This window comes from Cryptotermes secundus, unplaced genomic scaffold (assembly GCF_002891405.2).
Source record: "Cryptotermes secundus unplaced genomic scaffold, Csec_1.0 scaffold1491, whole genome shotgun sequence".
Classification (NCBI taxonomy): Eukaryota; Metazoa; Arthropoda; class Insecta; order Blattodea; family Kalotermitidae; genus Cryptotermes; species Cryptotermes secundus.
The window spans coordinates 325,751-347,563 of record NW_019745109.1 but is presented as its reverse complement, the minus strand read 5'-3'; the positions used below and the strand labels follow the sequence as shown (position 1 = coordinate 347,563).

The 21,813-nt window shown below is 36.2% G+C and overlaps 1 protein-coding gene across 2 annotated transcripts in view; it reads right to left on the bottom strand.

Moving 5' to 3' along the window:
* Positions 1-2,482: 2,482 nt before the first annotated feature.
* LOC111875055 (neuron navigator 3) overlaps positions 2,483-21,813 on the bottom strand; it is a 132,192-nt gene continuing 112,861 nt past the window's right edge. For both annotated transcript variants that reach the window (XM_033755698.1, XM_023871094.2), the window contains 8 exons: positions 20,776-20,945; positions 19,295-19,536; positions 18,779-18,925; positions 16,520-16,762; positions 15,810-16,006; positions 13,388-13,610; positions 10,948-11,056; positions 2,483-9,814 (listed from right to left, as the gene is read on the bottom strand). In XM_033755698.1, the coding sequence (XP_033611589.1) occupies positions 9,668-9,814; positions 10,948-11,056; positions 13,388-13,610; positions 15,810-16,006; positions 16,520-16,762; positions 18,779-18,925; positions 19,295-19,536; positions 20,776-20,945 (1,478 nt within the window). In that variant the 3' untranslated portion in view covers positions 2,483-9,667. The remainder of the gene's footprint in view (positions 9,815-10,947; positions 11,057-13,387; positions 13,611-15,809; positions 16,007-16,519; positions 16,763-18,778; positions 18,926-19,294; positions 19,537-20,775; positions 20,946-21,813) is intronic.

The window sequence follows — 21,813 nt, the reverse complement described above, 5'->3', positions numbered from 1 at the left end:
AAAATACTGAAAAAATACCTCTCATAAATGTAAGATATTTTAACTGTCAGATGAACATACAAGACTTTCTAGGAATTAAATAATTCAGACCGTTCTGCCCTTAGGGGGAAGAATATGCTTTCAGCTATGGATTAAATATGCACATTATCATGTATGGTTGTCTAAAAAGAATGTGCAAATTAAGAGAAAAGTGTTATGCTGCATATAATGTAATTTAAAATGATATGTGGAAGTGCCCATTTTGAAGTATATATATTTATTTATCTTTTGTTGGGAAGTTACATAAAACTTTAATAAACACCAGGTAAACTGCATTAAAAAGTGAAAATCTCTCTGTATTGTATGAATTTGTGCAGTTCAATTTATTTCAGATTCTTGAGTACTGAAGCAAGTGAAGCACAGACACTCATTAATATCTATTACATACATATGGCATTAAGATTTGTATTGTCAAGTATCTGGTTACTATTTGTATAATATTTGTATAAAGAACACACAACTCCCAATAAAAGCTCGGCATAAGTAATTCTTCTGTAATTACATAATCACTCATTAAACAACATGCTGCAAGGTCAAGGGCAAATTGCAATCATAAGGTGGAAGACACAGTAAAATGTATATTTTCTTTACAGATCAAAAGAATAAGATAAATAACATAAATAAATTAAATTAATCTGCAAATAAAATAAATTAAAAATCCATACAAGTACTAAACTGGTAAGCCACAGTACAAACAAGATTATTACAAAGTCCAAGTAAGTTGTACATGAATATGTTTCATCTGAAACATATGAAATGCCTTAAAATAACTTCAGGCAAGTACAGGGGACAAATCAAATCTTTCAGTACACAATTTAATTGACCTGAAAGGATTCTGATGATGGTGTATACTGTACTTCTTTTGGCTTGTTTTGGACTTCATCCATCGTCTGGTATGTAAAAGACGAAAGACCACGACGTTTCGGAGACTGGATCTGTCTCCGTCTTCAGGTGGGTGGGGAAGGATAAACCTAGTCAGTTGGGCCCGTTAGAAGGAGCTAGTCTGGATCCAGTAGGGTCAGTAAGGTCAGAAGCCAGAGAGAGAGAGAGAGAGACAGCTATATTTTTATAAATCAGTCAGAGGTCAGAAGTTACAGACAGAATGTAAGAAACATTTGGCACCTTTCACATATTCACATACAGACAACACCTTTTCAGTTCAGTCAGAACATGAAAAGGATAATTATCATATACAGTAATCTGTGCATGAAAGAATGCTAAATAATATTATTTTGATTTCATTTTTATTCTGAGTTACAAGGCAGAGTCAGAAATGCAGGTAGGAGTAACATGTAATAGAAATAACAGGAGTCACTTGGGTTTACGTCCGATATAGCAGTACAATACATTTAATCCTGGTAGGTGATGATGAATTACCCCGAAGCTGCTTATTGTATTGGAAATATAAAAATCAAATCACATAATTATCAAAATTTTGGTTGATGTCCAAATCTGATCAAATTCCCATGAACACAAGCCCTATATGGAGGATGGCCTAGCTGTTTATAATTTCTATATTATGCAGTATCCACTGGCCATAAATTTACTAATTGCCTATGCTGGTAGTCTCGGTAAAGGGACTTTTGGTTCTTGTACTTCAAAGCTATTTCTAAATCCTGCCTCTCTGTGATACAAGCTTTAAATATGCCATGGCTTATCTGACACTTATAAATGATTGAACATCTCATGAGTTTTACTCTCAACAGTGCCATCCATACAGCCAAACTTTCCATTTATTTCTTCATTTCCTCCTTTCAGATTATTAATGCTCTATTCACCAAATGTAACAACATCTCTCTGCTGGAACAGTTTTCCATCATTCAGTCGATTATGATCCAAAATATTGCAAGCAATTTTAGTGTTTCTGTTTCACTGTGCAAAGCATGTGTTGCTACAGAATGAAACTTTTGGATTTGTGAAGTGTACAAGTGGACAGTGCTTTGAAAAAGAGAATAACAGATTGATTGGAACATGTTTAAATACTGGAATATTAAAATTAGAGTTTCCAAGAAAAATGCAAGTTGGTTTGTGAGTGAACTACTAATTCTGCAGACATTTTGAGGGACATAGTCTGTATACAATAGGTGTCTGCAATAAACTGTTACATATTCCTATTTCTTAATGTTCAAACCCACCTACTTAGGTTAATGATAAGATCAGAGAAGCCTGTTTCAAAACATACTGAGCAATCAGTCAGAGTACTACTGCAGTTCAGTCGTTGTGAGCTGCTGCTGTTACATTCTGGTAGCCAAGCCACAGGGACAGTTCAGGAACCCGAAGGAAGGGAAACGTCTGTCATTGAAAACCATTACCAGGCAACAGCTAGTGGAGACTGTAACAGACCGAGAACACTAGTCTGTGTGCAAGCGTGAAGTGTAGTAACGAGTTGTATAAGAGTGCAATAAATCTTATCACCAATCCAAACCCTGTCTAAAGTCACTCATATATATGTCACAATATGCTAATATGATGCACAGTCAATCTTTTGGGTAATAGCTGGAGAAAAAAAGTTCAAATAATATTTGGGGAATACAGCATGTTTAAACTATATGGGTAGTGTGGGGGCAGGGGGCAAAAGAGCAGTGGCACAGTATGGATTATATTCCAAAACGAATGCATTTCAAATCAATACCTTCCAGACCATTACACCATTTGGATATAAGTTCACTCATAATGAACACCACATTGAAGTATGACCTTCATTCCTGATGCTTTGACTGTAATATCACAAGTGTTACTATGTTACATATTCATAAAAGTTACATTCATACTGCAACAAATTTCACTTTCACATTCAAACTGAGACCTAACACAATAAATTTAGGAAAATTTATTTCAATTTGAAAAGTAAAAATCTGGTAAGGCACTGTAATATGAATTTAAATGGGAAGTTTGTGTATCAGACTAAAGATTACAAGAAAATTAAGAGTAAAAATTTAATTTGGGGCCTGTTATTGCACACTTCAGTATTGTGGAACAAATTTTTATTAACTCTCTGACTCTGCAGCCTTCTTATTTTTATGTGTGTGAAATGTCATGAAAAATATCAGTATTGTATATTAGGTGAAGTCATCTTTTAAATTCTATTTCTATTGAAAAACAAATATGTTTAGTAATAACAATAATAATGATAATAATAATTTGTAACTGCAAATTCTTATCTTAGACAGGTTACACGTATTAATACTTAAATGAGTTTGAACTCTACATCTGAAGAATAAAATTTTACTGTGCATTACAATCATAATTCACTGCTACAATTTACAAGCAAAAATGTCTGTTGCTATATCAGTTACAAGGTACATCAGGAACAAAATAGGCATTAAGTAAGCCTACAAAGAAAACATAAATGAAACAGTACAATAATTGAAATGAACAGTCCATTACATGGTATAAACATATTTTATTTGCAGTCTGTTCCACAGCAGAACATAACTTGGACAATGTTCATTTCTTGGAACTGATAGTAAAGCAAGGAAAACACATCTCTTTTAACACTGTAAAGCAGCAGCTGGGGGTAATAGTGAACTCTGGTACTTTCTGACAAACCTGGCGGTATACTACAAACATACAAAATTACTCATATCTAGATAGAACTCTCAGTTTCAAGTGGACAGTACATGCTTGGCAAACTGGAAGTACTGGAGAACATTCTGATGGGAAGGTATACACCATAATAATAAAATCATACATGAGTAATGACACTTTTGTACTTTCAAATTAGTTGAGTATATATATAAAATATTCATTATGGGACATTTAATATTGTGATAACTTAAAAAAAATATGTAAAAGGTTGGCCACATGATTATGTAATGCAGTCAAAGGCAGTTATCTCTACGAGTGAAATATAATACCATTAACATCTTACTTAATTCTCAGATCTTCATTGCTGAACTCTGAAGCTCACATTTCCCCTGAGCTCTACATAATCATTTCTGTATTGGAATGGCAGCTGTGTCTTGCAGTTCCAATTCTTCAGCAACATATGATTGTCTAGAAAACTGTATTTATATCATACACAACTGGAATGGCAAAATATAACAGTCTTTTATCTGGTATTAACATGCAGTTTGAATTATACCAGGAATTATAAGTAATGTTTAATGTCAAACTGTTGTCTGCTCGGTTATAACACTAGCCTGGTAGGTGGAGTACTATGCTACACCTGTCACAAGAACCCATATGACCACAATGTGAATGTTCCCATGAGAACTTAAAACAAACTGTGTGTGTATAAATGGCTCTCCTAGAGCACAAGTATCTGCCATGCAAACCCACTGATAAAATTATTATTATTATTCATGAATCAGCTCAGAATTAATTAACAGTTAACTGTCACGGGAGAAGTATCATGATATATCAAGTTTTAAAAAAAGTAGTTTGGCCAAAGGAAGCTCTGCTCCTTTTGTCATGTGATACTGATTAGGATATTATATAATGAAAAACTTAATGATTTATACAGGTCACCTAGTGTTGTTAGGATAGTGAACACTAAGAGGCTCCATTGGTCTGAGAATGTAACTAGGATTGGGAAACAAAAAATGCATACAAAATCTTGGTGGGGAAACCTGAGAAAATAACCACATTCCAGATAGATAGCATTATGAGAGATTTAAGGAAATGCATTGTGGGAAATGGAGGAGAATGTCCAAGGCATGATTTGAGTTCTTGCTACAAGAATGTTAAGATTTACTACTGTGACCTGTGTGTCTATACATCTTTAACCTCATGTTTCCCTTTACTTCTCTCTGACATTCACAGTACCAAATATAATAATACAAGAGCATGAACGACATGAAGTTAAATTGTGTTTCCTTTCTCATGCAATGTTAGTGAATATAATAACTGCAAGGAATACATCAAAGACCCTATAAATTATAGTAGCAGACTACTAAAGCACCTAAACAAGACAGTGGCATGGTGAGAGTGGCAGCAGAGCAGATGTTCTCAGAGTATTTTGGTTTCCCCTGAGAATTCTCATTTTACCTACTGTTTCACACTCATTAACTCATCCTATCACTGATGCTAAATATACTCAACACTGACAGCATTGTTAAAAAACAAACTAATAAACCCCGTGGCTGTCACTAGAGAATTGCAAACTGTTTTTTGTTGTGCATATATTTTGCTGTAGGAATTTACCCCCAAAAAAAGTAAGCCTAAAGATAATAGGAAATACAACCATGCTCTCAGTAAGTAAATATAGTAAAGTAACAGATGTCAGTAAATCTGATGGTTAAACAGAAGTATTGTCCATTTTTTCATCTTCCCAATGTAGGGTCAAAGGAGAGGGGAATGTGGTATTTGAATTATCATCCTAATTCACACTGTTCATATTTTCTATGTGTTAGGCTGTACAGTGGTTCTGTTTGGTCATCATATTTCCAGCTAAGAATATATCATGATTATGGTCATTATCAGAACCTGAATAATTACACTAAGACCTACTTGCCAATCACTTTTAGCCTTCCAACTACGATGGAAATAAGGATATTTTATATACTGACAATGGGATGTCTGTGAAGTTAGATCACCACATAAACACAATAAATAACAAGAAAATGTAAAAACTTGTATCACATTAATTTTTTTTTAAAAGTGCTGTAATCTGCTTACTGCCAGCACATTAACATTGATTTTAAAAAACCAAGAGTAACCAAAGCACTGTTTGTTAATATGTGTGACTGTTGTGAATTTCTGCTTGTCTGATCACAAAACTAATTTTCATCAGTCATGTTAAAATATCATATTTTTCATGTCATGGCATGATGGTGTGAACTGGTTAAATACACATAAGTTGTTATAAAACTGATGTAAGCATGCACACCATTCCAAGTCAATACTCAAAACTCCAATCAGTAATTTTACCTCACTTTTTAGTTCTGAGTATCTTGGCCCGGAGATCAATAACTACAATAATGGATTACCAGTAATATACAGGCCTTACTGGACATCAAGAATTATGTGATTCAATATAAGACGTGCACTTCTTCATTAAATTTCAGGAATCAAAATACATATTTGTTCTCTTGAATATTACAGTAGATTATGTATGATTATATGCCTGAGATTATGCTGATCCATCAATTAGACAGCAAGAGTGCAATTTTACAATTGGATCAAAGATTTGTTGAGAATTACTCCACGCCTCTTAAATATAAAAGGCTAGGTAAAAGGTGGCACAAGGTACAGAATTTAAGATGCTGATTTTATGTGTTATAAGTAATCTTGATATGGCAAAGCTAAAAAAAGAACCTGGGGTAGATGTATCATAAACTGCTGAATCTCTATTTTGGTCTGGTTTCAATCCTCATAGAAGAAGAGACAGGATTTAGTAAAATGATATGTATGATAAGATGGCAGGCTTGTGGAAGCATGTGAAATAATGTGATTGATTAAATATATTATTGAATTACAATGTTCAAAGTGACTCAGAAACAAGGGTCAGAAATATATATATCATGGAGAAGTTAAAGACAGATGATCACTGAAAGAATTCAATCATACATGTAGGTTTCAGTGCAACAATGATATTGTGGCGTGCCACCTAAAAGCCAGAATATCTGAGTCAGAGTGGGCGTTCATTGTGAGGCAATAGCTTGGTATCCACAGTTCCATATCGTTGTCAGAGTGACAATAAAACAAGTTCACACGACATACAGACATTACTATTGAAATGAAAGCCAGGACTAATACAGTTTCCGCGGTAATGAATACCTTTAGCTACTGGTGCATACAACATGTGAAATGGGACCCTTGATCAAGGTGTCTTCTAGGCAGTCTGACTGTCGGTTATAACAGACCAAGAGAGGTCAGAATTGAGGTCATAGATAACAGAGGAGAATTGAAAAGAGGTCAGAACAGATCATAGGTGAACTGAGCAGAGCTGAGCAGAAGAAACCAGCTCAGCTAAAAACCAATAGACTACAGACTAGCCAGATTGCATCGTCTGGAAGACATTTCAGAGTGATTGTATTGTAAACGACTTATTCAATAAACAACTTCATCTAATCCAGAGCCCATTCATTTCTCGTCATGTTACCAGGAGACGTGAAAATATATTAAAAGATAAAACATAAGGGCAGTTTTCATGAATTCAGTTATGTTCCTGGAAACCATAAAATTCCTAATATGATCTAGCATTACTATGGAAGAACCATCATGACATAGAAGATACATGTGTGTACCAAAGTAGGAACTATTCCATCTGTTTAGAAAAAAGTGTGTAAGGATTTTTTTCTTGAGAACCTAATCTATAAGAAATAGCAGATTCACAAGGGCAACTGACAGAGCTAAGTCAACTGGTATTACAAAACATTACTAAAGAGGCTGCAAAGGGAGACCACCACTACCAGAATTACAACAAAATCTGGGCAAAAGTCACATTAATTCCTTTCCAAAGTACCACCAATCATCACTCATTGCAGTATAAACCAGAGAGAAAATATCTTCCACAGCATTTCAGTATCATGAATATGTATGAATTATATATATAGATGTGTGAAAGGAATGAAACATATCACCTGTAAAAGAATGACAGTACTGTCTCAAATTCAGTAATGAGTTAAATTTGAGTTTTTATCAGCTTCATTCTGAAACTTGCAAATAACTATCTCTTTTTTTTTTTTTGAATGGCTTTCAAATCTAAATGTAAACACGTGCAGAAATAGCTAGAGGTGTTACACAGAATGCTGCAAAATGCTGTAACATCATAAATGAGAGGACAAGTTGCTTGCTCAGCAGTGATAACAGGAAACAATGGCTGCATAATTTGATCTGCAAGTCATTACTCATTCCAGCAATATCTACCAGTAAGGTATAATATTACATAGGTGTGTTCTGGACTTACAGTTTTTATATTCAAAATCTAGCCACAGAAGAAGCAAATGTATATCTGTGACATGAATCCACTGCACCCCATGGTTCACAAGAACTTGTTGACTGTAAAGTTCCATCTTCAGCAATAACACCATGTAGTCTCTTGAAAGTCAAGTTGACTTTCAACAGGCATATCCCAGAAGACAGAACTCTTCATAACTATGCTGTGAGAACCCAAAATCCTACAAGCTGTTTCTTGTTTCAGAGCATAATGCTGCTGAAAATATCACAGCATATACTCGTAGTGATGGCTATGGTGGACAGAAGAGAAAGAGAAACATGGCAACATTCTAGATATCTACTCTTAAAGACAGGACCTTAGAATCTGTTGACCATAAATTTTTAGAATGACATACCTACTTAGAATGCTACAGGAGTGTAACAGAAACATACTAGACTAAAGCAGAACATGAACTTATCTCTGATGATTAGGTAAACACAATTTCTTAAGTCAAGAAGGAATTATGGCAACATTAGATTTTATCTCAGTGGATTCTGTTGTTAATATGAATCCATCCAAATGCAAGGATGAATCAAGGCATAGATTAAAATTGTCTTCTATATGCTGGATGAATTTCGAGAAGCAGAGATCGTAAGTTATTTTAGTGAAGTCTACAATGAACCCTAAGTTCCTAAGACTTAAAGGAATATCAGAAAGGGAGACCACCAACCACTGCTGCTTTGTACACATAGCCTCTACTTATTAAAGAACCAAAACTGAAGAATCCCCAGGCACTGCTACCTGTGATTCACCCAGGACAGCATGAATTAGATATCTCAATTTTTTTATACAGGATAAGAAGAAAGCACAACCACAAGAGTGGGTAGAGGACAAGTACATAGATCACAATAAGGATGAAGGACAATAATGAGGGAGTCAGGAAATTATGACATTCAGTCAGACAGTAGAGTGTTCAACACAGACAGTGACTACTCATTGATATGTGTAGTGTTTATTTTAATTACAAGACCGGCATGTTTGTATTGTTCAGTACACTTATACCGCATTTGCTGCCAAGTTACTGACAATAGTGAAAACATATTTTCCTGTAAATGGAATTTTATTATAATAAATTCTTTCCATTTCACCTGGAAATATATTTGTCTTAAAAAGAATAATTCGTTGCAAACAATGTATATAAATTTGCTTAAGCCAGTAGTGGTTTAAATTTTTATTCTTAAAGCTAAATTCAAATGCATTTTCCAATAATTTTAAGAAATGTAACTTGTGTCACCTTTTTATTCAGCACCTCATATTATCATTTTTATTATGAATGAAACAAACTGCAATGTTCAAAATGATGCACTACACCAATTATTTGTAAATTAATTAATGTACTGTGACTAACACATGACAATATGATATTACTTTCATATTCCACTTCCTGTTTTAGAATTACATGGTATGATAAATGATCACTTTTTGTTTACTTACATGCCTATTACTTGGACTATATTTATTTCTCTGAAATAAATTATCTGGTTGAGACAAATGATTTTTCAATATATACAAAAGTTACATCAACAAAACCTCAAAATTACAATCTTCTGGTCATAAAATGGATACCTAAACAACACAAGGATTCCTGTTAAACAAGTAAAAATATTTTCACATATAACTGAGCTGAAACACTCTTACTTTATTTACCTCTTTCAATAGTAACATCTCTTTTTGACACTCTGATTGGAAGAAAATGAAAATGCATCAGGAGGAGACAAGCAATGACCATTAGGTGATCAATTTGTTTCACAGGGCTGATTCTACCCGGGAGCTTGCTTTATCATCAGAGTGAATACTGCTAGGATGTGAATCAATGCTGACAGCATCGGAGTCATTGCTGCTGTGCGGACTAGAATAATTGGCTGCTTCCTGAAGTCGCATCAACATATTCAACTACAAGCAAACAACCAAATGATACTTATATTCTGTACAGTACAACTGAATTGTCTAACTAATTAACCAACAAACAAAATAACAAACTATTTAACAATTTAACAGGATGTTTCTTAATAATCTAATAATTCCTCAGCCAGTCAAGAAATCCAATGCTTTTTTGGAATACAAAGACAATTATTATGTTCAGACAGCCTCCCACTGAAATGTACCCTGAGTCAGATGAACCCAGTCCTTACCTTAACATCCTTTTTTCCTAATATTTATCTTAATATTAACCTCCATTTATGCCTAAGTTTTCCAAGTGTTCTCTTCCTTGGAGTTTTCCTGACCAAAATTTTGTATATTCAATTTGTCTGTGGGTGCTACATGCCCCAACCATCTCATCCTCCTTCAACCGATCACATTAATAATACATGATGAACAGCACAAATTATGAGAGTCCCCACTGTGTAGTTTCTGCCATCCTCCCATTACTACCTCTGTCTTAGGTCCAAGTAATCTCCTTAAAATCCCAAATCTATGTTCTTCTCTTTGGCTGTACCAGGCCGTGAAGGCCCGTAGGGTTGTGAGATGTTGAGGGTCCCACATTATCTAGACAATCGGCTCAAAGATGACGGTAAGGTTGTCAGCCTTAAGTGCCGGCTGCGCTTCACTCCCCAGGAAACTTATTTAATTAATTCCTGGTACTCATTTCTGTTAGAGGCTGAGTGAATCCCAGGGCCATAGTGCGGCTGAAAGCATTAGGTCAATTGAAAAAAATCCAATGACCTCACTGGGACTTGAACCCGCAACCTTCTGGCTTGTAGCATAGCCCCTCAACTAACTATGCTACCACGTGCCCCCCAGTGTACCATTTCAATTGATATCTATATTGCCATCAACAAACATATCTTGAAATGCAAAACTGAGAGACAAACACGAAATGCATATTTTTATGACAGACCTATGTTCATAATTAAATGATATTAATTCACTTTCATTCAGTGCTGGCATGTTGACTAGCTATTCTATCAGTAATTTTACATTATTTAAGATCTACAAAATACATTCTGACTTGATCACTTACCTTCTCCTTTATGTGCATATATGTGTTACTATGGGCACCAAAACTTATTAGATGTTATACTCACCAGTGGATCACCATCCGTGTCACTCTGTGTGGAACTCATTGACTTGATGCTACTGCCTCCAACACCTCCACTTTGCTGTACGTCATAACCAACATCTTCTGGTCGTAACCTATGACACAATCTACTCTCTTAGAATACATCTATAAAGATATGAAGTTACAGAAGAGTGGGGGACATTTTATAAAGAAGAGCTTCATACTTAGTAATTTTGCCTGGAATTTTTAAGGTAACTGAATCAAGACGAGTGGAACACAGCATGGTTTCAAGGAAGAAACATTCATATACAATGTTGCTGCATAACCTTAAGGAAAGATGTGGGAGATTGTAGAAAGATGTGAGGACACCATTACAATGAATCTTAGTGACCTGGTTTGTAAACCGGCTTCATTCAGAATACAATTCAATGACTGTCACAAACATGATTTTACAACAACCAGAGAATTTTTTATACATACCATAACTATTTGCTGTACCTGAGCTTGGAGTTAGTTATGGTTACACATTACTAGAGTTTGCATCTACACATTATAATTTTGTATGTGAAAGTTTCTAATGGACTGAACTCCAAATAAAAAAAAAGGTAAAGCTATCCCTGTAACAGGCCTCGGAGGTCCATAGAGTTGTGAGACGTTGAGGGTCCCACATTATCTAGACAATCGGCTCACAGATGGCTGTAAGGATGTCAACCTTACGCACCGGCCGCACTTCACCCCCCAGGAAAATTCCTGGTACTCATTTCTGTTAGAGGCTGAATCAACCCCAGAGCCACAGTGTGGCTGGAAAGATTAGGCCAACTGAAAAAATCCAATGACATCATCGGGAATTGAACCCGTGACCTTCCGGCTTGTACCATACTACCTCAACCAATTACACTACCACTTTATTCGTTTACATATACATGTACACTGTAACTTTATTATACCACATTCAGACCAGTGGTTGGAAACTTCTGATGTTGTGCAACATTTACCATCTATTCTTGAAGTTTTATTACAGTTAGTGAACGACACTCACAACAAAGCATCAACAGTGAACAACAGAGAAGCTATTCAAAGGAAAAATGTATACATACTGAAAATTATAAATATTTCAAAATATGTTCAGAAAAACTATAGTACTGATAATGGTTCTTACTGTAGTAATTCAAATTATAGTATCTGCTATCATGCATTTCTTTGTATGCCTCAGGTTTCTCTTTACCATCTAGTTTAATAACTTCTTCACCCTTTGTTTAGTGCTAAAGTGTTTGACTATATCTTTATTTGTTTCAATCTGAAACAAGACAGAAAAGTGTAACTCTAATGTTAGTACACATATTTCCATGTGGATTATGATAGCTTCAAATATTAGCAGCAAAACAAATCAGTAGTATTTTGAACTTTATACACTATTTACCTTGTTTATTCGTGTAAAACTTTTTATTTACTGCCTATCTCACCATTTACAAAAATGGCTAGAAATATTACTTAAGCACACAACACAGAACATGAAAAAAAAAACACTTAAGCTGCATTATTACTGCACATCAACTGCACGTTACTGAATAACACATCTGTGTGGCTACAGCAAAGGGGGGGGGGGATGCACATTTCATCCTTTGCCATAACACGTACATTTGTAACCTGACTTCATAACTGCTCCAAACTGTAACAATAATCGTTTAAAGGCTGAAATTTATCTGAATAATATATAAAAGTTCAGTTCTTACCTCACAAGAAACACATAATGTCTCTGTTACATAGATCACCCAGTTAATGCTGTTTCCAGGCATAATCTGTTTACTGTGAGAATCATATGAAACGTGCAAATATACTCTGCAGGCAAAACACAGAGTTTCTGTATGTTAAATTATGTGGTATTATAGTAACCACTGGACTTTATAGAGTTAATAATGTATACAGTAACCTAAATCAGTTCTTAATAATCACCACAAAGGTTAACTACATATCTACAAACTATGCCATATCTGACAATGACAGCATAAATCAATACTCACATATCCACAGAGAAACCATATGAGAATATTTCCATTTTTGGCATCATTCTCTTTGCTTGGGAAGTAGCAATGATGATGGATACAAACATTCACATTTCACAGATATTACATCATTATGAAATGTATCTCAATAGCAAGTTACAGCTCTAAAAATACAGACCTTGATAAACTGGCTTCATGTGTGATGGTAATCTGATAATCTGTGACAGTCAATTAACACAAAAGTTCTGAAATACAGCATGGCTGCAAGACATCTATCTGCCCAGATATAATTAAATTTTGCTTGTTTCTTTTTATGGATTTTTCTTCATTCCTGAACATAAGGTCACCCATATTTTGAACGAAAATGACATTTAAAAAACCTTCCTTCATGGCTGGGTAAATATAGCATTATTCTGATACATGATGTGGTAACCCTCCAAAAGATCTGAATGAGATACTGACCTAAGTAGTGCCTCCTGACCTCCCTGCACAGTGCTTCCTGTCCATGGGTAAGTCTGACAAATGAAATGAGTGGGGTCCTCCCAGGGAGCCCGCCGCCCATACAACTGCAGCCCTTCACGAACAGCTTCTAGCAGATATGGTACAACTGAGTAGTTCCACAAATCAGTAAACCATACCTGAGATCCATCTGGGTCACATGGACATGACAGGAACAACCGAGGACCTGTAATGAGAGGGAAGAATGTAAAACACAACATGTAAAATCAAAATTCACATATAAATGAAGTGAATTTTGTCTCAGAGTTGTAAACAAATATTTTAGCTACTTACCACCTCTCAGTTCCAATTCCTGTTGCAAGCACATTACCATAAGTCATTACCCATCACTGGCTTACTGAAAGAATGAATCCACTAGGAATTTCTTTCAATTAATGCGTTAACAACACAGAGCATAACATTGAAATGTGATAACCTGCAACTGTTGATGGAGGCAGGAGGTTCCCTTGAAACACCTACAAGGCTACATGATATCACAGCCTTTACATTCTCTCCTTTTGCCTTGATATTAGGATGTATACTTCCAAGTATATCTTGGACCTCTGACTCATTCTGTTGCAGTCTTGTATGGAGAAAAAACTGGATATCCTCATAAGGAAGCTGGCTGGAGATAGCCAGAGTGTGAGAATGGACTGCACCAGCTGGGAGGGCCTGGTCAAACTCCATTTGGTTGTGGATCCAAAATGTGAGTTTTGTTTTATGGTCACGTGCTATCAGAAGCTGTTAGACTGTCTTCTATATAGTATTCCTGCTTTATATTGTCTTTATAAAATTTGTAATCTTTCATTTTTGCAGCATCAGCTTGCAACCATTTTCTGAAGTGTTCTGAGGCTTGTAATTAACGATGCATACTGCATGTGATTACACATATCTCTGCTATGTAATTATCATATACATACACATCCATCATGCCTGCTTGCAAAATTCCTGTTTATTAACCTTATGTGACTTACATTTCCTCTTGTGAATATGAGAAGGCAAAGGTAAAGGTGTCTCTATGCTTAACTAATTAAGCATTACACCACGAAGACATATGGGGGAATGGATATATATACCCATGTTTTCTTGACCTCAGCAATAATTGGGGGTGAATGCTTAGCTTCAAGGCCCAGCCACATTACCCCCAGGGAAAGAGCCCCTGGTACCCACTGAATAGGAGGCCAGGTGGGCCCCAGAGCCAGTCTGGACAACTTGGATAAGTTAAAATTCTTGCCCCCGCCAGGACTTGAACTCCAACCCCTTGGTCATCCAGTCCGTAGCCAGTCGCTATACTGTCTGCGCTATCGAGGCTCTCGAATATGAGAAGAACATGAGAAAATAAGGAGGAGGAAGTGAATCCAGACAATGCTGAGTAAAGATGTGATTCACAAGTATATGGCCACAGGGTAAGTATAACCAGTCATGTCAGTCTGTAAATCTTTATACCGAAGTATTATGCTTCATGCAAGTTATTCCAAAAATCAGATCCTCTCCAATATCTCTCTCTCATAATATGTGCCCTTATAACAAGAAGAAATCATTATCTGTTGTGAGAAACACAATGTAGCCACTGGAAACAAACCACCCAACCAACTGCTGACCACTAGAAAAATAAGACTATAGACAGTAACTGTGATGGTGTTTACATACAAGAAAAGTTGTATTTATTTTGGTAATACTCCCACTAGCATAATAAGACCTGCAGGTCAGTTGTTTGTGTTCAGTTCTTCAAACAATGGTAATGGAATGCTAAGCCTTACAAGCAAACGACAAAACTAATTCACCACTCAATTTCATTCTGACCCCACATTTTACTTAGATTCTAAAGGGTTCTGACAATGGTGTATAACACTCAGAATCACCAGGTTTTGGGACTTTGTCCATCATCCAGCATTCTAAAAAACTACAGAACATGATGTTTCAGAAAATAGACCTGCTTCCATCCTCAGGTGAGAGGGCAGACACATACTCTGGACCAGTGATTTAGGTTAGCTCTTTCTAAGGGACCCAATAGAGTAGGTGTCTACCCTCTCACCTGAGGATGGAAATAAATCCAGTTTCCAAAATGTTGCGTGCTCTAGTTTTTTAAGAATACTGGTTGATGGACAAAGCCCAAAAACCCAGCAGTTCTGACATTTTACCTAGGTCTCCGCATGTCATAAAAAGAACTTGAAATTTGGGCTGACATGAAATACAAAAAGGATGATTTTTGAAAACAAATTGCACAAGTGACCAGTCACACAGTATATAACATGAAAGAGAGCACACAATTTGCAATGAGATAATACTTATATCAATTTTTTACATAAATACAAACAAAAGAAAGGTGCAAAGCATATGTGATGACCCACATGGTAAACTCAAGTCTAAACTGATAATTTCTCACCAATAGTGACATCAGACGAGCTGTGTGTTTCAAGGAACTTGTTGAGGTGCTGCCACACCTTTGGTATCCAGTCGAAGATACGGTTCAGATCATTGTTGCGTACACCTTCCTGAACTTCCGCTTCCAACAAGCGTCGTCGCAGGAACCGACCAAGGAAACCTTTTACGGGCTCCATGTGGTTCGCACATAAAACCCACCTGCAAGGACAGGTAATTTCATATTAAGTTATCATTCCCATCCTGTGTCCTTATTTGAGAACTGACTAAGTAATTATGCTTAACAAGAGAATATAAAGCATGAATTTAGTTATTTTAAAAAGGTGCTGTCACAGTAGCTAAAAAAGTCTGTTAGGAACTGTGGAAAAATGGCTAAAAGATTTCAGTGAAGCAGTGACAGGATCAGCAAGGTGACAGTTGATTCAGAATTGCTTTCAAGAACAGACAGAGTCTTGGAAGGAATCACAGTTAAAAGACCAAAGCATGTTAATGGGTTACTATGTGAAACTGCAACGGTTTTTTTTTTGACAGGAGTGAGAAAAACAGAGAAGACTTTGTCATAAGACAACCTACTCTAATGGAAATGAGAATGGATGTAAATGATTTTACTTAAATCAGAAAAAATATCTGAAGTAGAGTTTACTGTCCTCATTATTGTCTACTGTTTTGCTATTCAGAAAGTTCCATATAATGACTTAACCTGATTTAAATTACCTGAAATTGTGGTGCAACTGTAGGTTGGTGGTAGAACATGTTGCTTGATTCATTGTTCCTATAATGTAAGGGCACTTGGAATATTTTGCGTTCAGGAAGCCATTAAACACTTCTCCAAGAGAAGCTGCATGATGGAGGTTGTCCAGTATGATTACAGAGGGAAGGTCTGATGCATTATTCTCACACTGCTCTGCTACATTGGCAAGATACTGACGCAGTTCTTTACTGCTTTTATGGTCCACACTGAAACAATATGACAATAATGATTCAACTGCATAATGTATAACAAGCCTAAAAGTGATTTAACACATGATGTGTAACATTAATACAAAAAAATAGCACACCGTTTCGATAATTTAAATGATATGAACACGTGCATCAAAATCTTAATCTAACATAACTGTATATACCAATTTTAGGAAGACTACAATACTAGTTATTTTAACATAATCAAACTCTTCATGTAGGAGCATAATTAATCTGTGCATAAAACGGTACAAATTATTCTATAAATCATTTTATAATATACATGACATTTGTAATATGGATCCATAAGAATTACAATTCAGGATTTTGACTTTACATATTGTATCGCCTGATGATGGCTCTGTTATAGCCGACACGTTACGTAGCTGTATCATAAGTTAAATAAACTTGGATGACACAAATGTGGAAGTGAGTTATTTATTTGACTATTATGTTGATGGATATATAAAAATGATATTGTCAAGTGTTGGGTATGTCACACGACAAAAAACTTCACGTGGGTCTCGTATTTTGCGAATCTTTATCGGACACTCACTCTTACACACCTTACAATTATTATCGCTTGCAGTATCACTTGACTTCTGGCCCAATACTCCAATGCGATGTCTCAACTATCCTTGGCCGTGCTTGGATCTCAACTGTCTCTGGCGGCGGCTATCCCAAGATTGTCTCGTTCTCAATATTCAATACTCCAATATTCTAATACTCAATACTCAAATATTCTCAACTCCCGTTCGAGAGCAGGCCCTTTATATAAGGTGCACGCAGACTCAATAAAGGACACCCCTCGCCAAGGTTCGATCTCATGTGTTCGGCAATCTGTTGCTTCGGGAATGTTCCTTATAGATTACACCGGTAACGTGCCTCGTCTCATCCGTTTTTACTCAACGACAATTCGTTGCTACGATTTGTCACTGCGGGAACTCCACAGTTTCCACGTATTCAGTGTCGTGGAAGTGTCCGTTCCAATTGCGGCGGTTGTCGCGGTGATGGACGTAAGGTAACGCGTCACAATATATTGATACACACAACAGGATACATTCTCTGAAGAAGTGTACAACTTCAGTAGAGTCAAGTTCAATGTGTTGGATGCAATTTATGCTTCCAACTTAGTACAGTAAAATATGCTGGTATCAAATGACAACATTACATTAGTTAAGAGATGTGCATAGCCTAGCTTAGTACATCATATTTCTCAAAACATTCCGCTTCCCTTCTTGCTCACTCTTTTTCTATCTACTCCCTCTCCTTTGCCTTATACTACCTTAGTGTAAACATAAGAAAATCACATTATCAGAACTATATTAATTGAAATTTCCTTACTTGAGATTAGCAGGACTTGTTGTATACATAGAGATGAGAGATGCATACAAAATTTTTGTCTGAAAACCTCAAGCAAGTTCACTTTGGAGATCTAGGCATAGATGGTAGGACAATATTGAAATAAATCTTAAAAGAACAGGATGGCATGGCATGGAACTGATTCAACTAGCTTAGGGCAGGGTACAATGGCGGTCTCTTGATAACACTAATGCAACATCAAGTTTCATAACAAGTGGAAAATTTCGTCACCTGCTGTGGTTATCAGTTTCTCAAAGAGACCTCTGCATCAAGAAGTTGCAAGAACACTGAAACTGCACATTTACAGAATCTAGTTGAACAACAAGAAAGGTATGCAAGTCCCTGCTGAAAGTCTGCAATCTGTGTAATTCCTGGAGTGAATATATGCTAAATACACTTCTCAAGAAAGAATTTTGCAATACTCTCATACAATACACTCATAAGAGTGTTGGGGCAAGTTGAACACCCTTAAAGTAAGGCCTGCAACAGGCCGTGGAGGCCCATAGGGCTGTGAGATGTCTAGGCTCCCTCATTTTCTAGAAAATCAGCTCAGACTCAGGTCATGTACCCTCAAATGAAGCAAAAGTAACATTCATGCCAACATGCACTAAAAATTAATCTGACATTCATTTCAAGTTTAACAGAACTTACTTAAAGGTGGCTATTGATTCAGCTGTGGACTCCTTCCCATCACGAAGTACAAGAAATTCTGCTAGTTTATTGGCAAGGTAAGACTTCCCAGTGCCACTTGGACCGCAAAGGATGATCCTCCTGTGCTCGCTCAGGAGTGACACGTACCTGTGCATTGCAAATACCCAAAAAATACAGAGCTTCAGGCATTTTGAAGTGATATTACAACTTCCACACTTAAAGTATGTTAATTTTAGTTTCTCTGTTTTATGGCAGTGGTACCAAGTGTTGTTTGAAGATCTTAGAAGCAAAGAATCAACAAATTATATTTAATGTAAATTAAAGTCCAGTGAAAAATATAATTTGTAATGTAGACATCACATTCATTGCTTTAAACTGGAACAAAATCTATAGGAATTGTGTTATGAATGTGTTTGTATTCACTGATAAATTGAGATCAATATTCAGTTTTCCAGTAAGCACAATTAAAAATCATGTAACACAGGAAGGTTACTAGAGAACATGTCTACACAGTACCTTTGCACAATTGACTTGGGGATGAGAGTCTCAAAGGCAAGTGCATCTACACTGCAGTTGTGGAGAGCACCTTTCAGGCAGACATAAATACTGTTTTGCGAGTCACCGACTAGATACCCATAAGGCAGTAGATCAGGCACTTGACTGTCCTTGTGTTGCACGACCTCCCCTATGTGGTAGCTGCATACTGACTCCGCACTTAAGCCCAGGTTTGAGACTGGATCCACTCGCAGAACATACTCCTGCAACACAAATGATGTCCTTGAATTATCTTGATTGGAGATTTTAGATCCATCGCTCCACTATATAAGGACATTCATGCAAATGGAGAATGTACATTTGCTCTTGGTTTTGATCTATTACCTGCATAAGGCAAATGTATCTCATATACAATGTTTTAGTCTCTATAGTGCTCCATTCTCTGTCTCTGGTCTTCTTCTTCTTCTTACACTATAACCAACATAAAGTCCCAAATTTGACGCCAGTTTGATGTGTGTTGCAATATGTGCAGCAATGTGCATTAAAACACTACATTTCATCATTTATCCTAAATGCTTTCCATTTTGCTCTATTATACATATTTCAGATAAAAAATTAATTTATAAATGGGATGCCACATTTACATACAATGCTTAGTATCATGTACAGATCATCTGCAACAAACTTTTAGTAAAAAAAAAATGACTGCAGTTACTCAAGTGTAACAGTGAGAATGAAGGTGTGTTTGTGTCTGAGATTGGTCAGCTCACATGAGGTTTGAAAAATAAAATTCAAATTCATGAACAACATACATTTGTAAGAATGTAAAATTTCTTATTGTTCTTATGGGATTTTAGCTATCATCAATGAAAACTGGGGGAAAACAAAATCAGAGAATGCAAAATCGAAGTTTCACCATATTTTCCATTTTTGGTGAGAAAAGGAGGTATTTTGGAGTCGGCAGCAGCTGAAACACAGCAGACATTTGATGTTATAAAACTTTACACATCCACCTGCAGTTGTATTCTGCAATATAATCTTCCCTCCTAGGCCAGAAGAAGCTTAGAGGAAGAGAAAACCAGTCCAGCAAGGAGGGGAAGATATTGTACAATGCAGTGGATATCAAGTGATGGATATTTCTGGATGGTTATAATGTCATGGGGTTAAGCTACTGTCAGATTATGGAATGCAAATTTCCTCCTAGACAAGCACAGGGAAGAGAGGATGGTTAATGGGAGCTCTACAGGCTGCTAGTCATAAATAGCATTAGAAGCCAAAATGCAAGTGCAGTTGGTTCAGAAGACATGGGTGGCTAGTCGTTTGCTATGATGAAGGTGCAGGAAAAGGTTCTTTTGGAACATGTAACATTAATAAACTGATGGTTCGAATGATTTCTGTTAGAATGAAGACCTCGTTATAAGCCATACTTGCTTTACTACAGTTTTGCTGTATTAGGTATTGGGCTAGGTTTTCTTGAATACTGAGACTGATATCTGCTGTACCTTGAAAACTCTCCTGATAAGGCAGTCCAACATGTCCCATTTTGTTTTCCCACTTAGGAAAAGTGCTGCAATCACACATGATGATGGAGTATTCCCATCTTCTATATATTTATGGTAACTTCCATGTGAGCCAAGGAAAACTGAAACTACAACACGCTTGCCATCTGGGTCTGGAACAGAATTATAATAATATAATAAAGAATTATAATAAAACAAGTGAATAGTTTAAACCACAGATGATAAGTAGCGCCATAAAATTTGAAGAATATTTATATACCTTTATGAAGGTGGAAAGAGAAACCTTAAAACAATCAGTTCAGGCAAATTTATAATGCTTGCTTTCCTGCAAAATGATATGATAAATCTACCTAAGAGTATAGATTAATAATTGCATAATTAAATATCTGCACATAATTTCAACCAGAACAGTTTCAAATTTTGTTAAATTTTGCTGGAATAATTTGTAAGTTTCATACCTTCACCATCTATCTATTAGGGCAGACAGAAAATTTACCTGCCTGAGGAAGTTTGGTTTGGTGGTTCTGAATCACATACTGTACCGTTCTGACATGGACCTTGTTCGGGTCATCAATTAAAACAAAAGTCTGAGGTCATGGAAGCAAAAAGACCATATAGGCAAAGGGCTCATAGTAGTTCCAAGATGACACCAATTAACTGGTGTTCAATTGGGATAAATGTCTCAATGTACAGGGCAATTATGTGGAAAAGCGACTTTAGGGTGAACTACAATCCTGAATGTTTAACATATCGGTTTTATGTACAATCTGGTAGTGAAGCGTAAGTACCCTACAGAGGATCCTTCAGGTTGCATATAGGTTCACGTGATCACAGGACCGGGCGAGCAGGGGAGGACAAAGAAATCAGCAAGGCGGAAATACCCAAACAGAAATAACCAAATCAAATATTAACAAAGAATAAATATATTATACTAATAAAGAAAGAATACAAACATAATGTAAATACCTGTATGAAAATGATTGCAGAGTTCGCTCTTCTAAGATAGAATATTATGTAGAG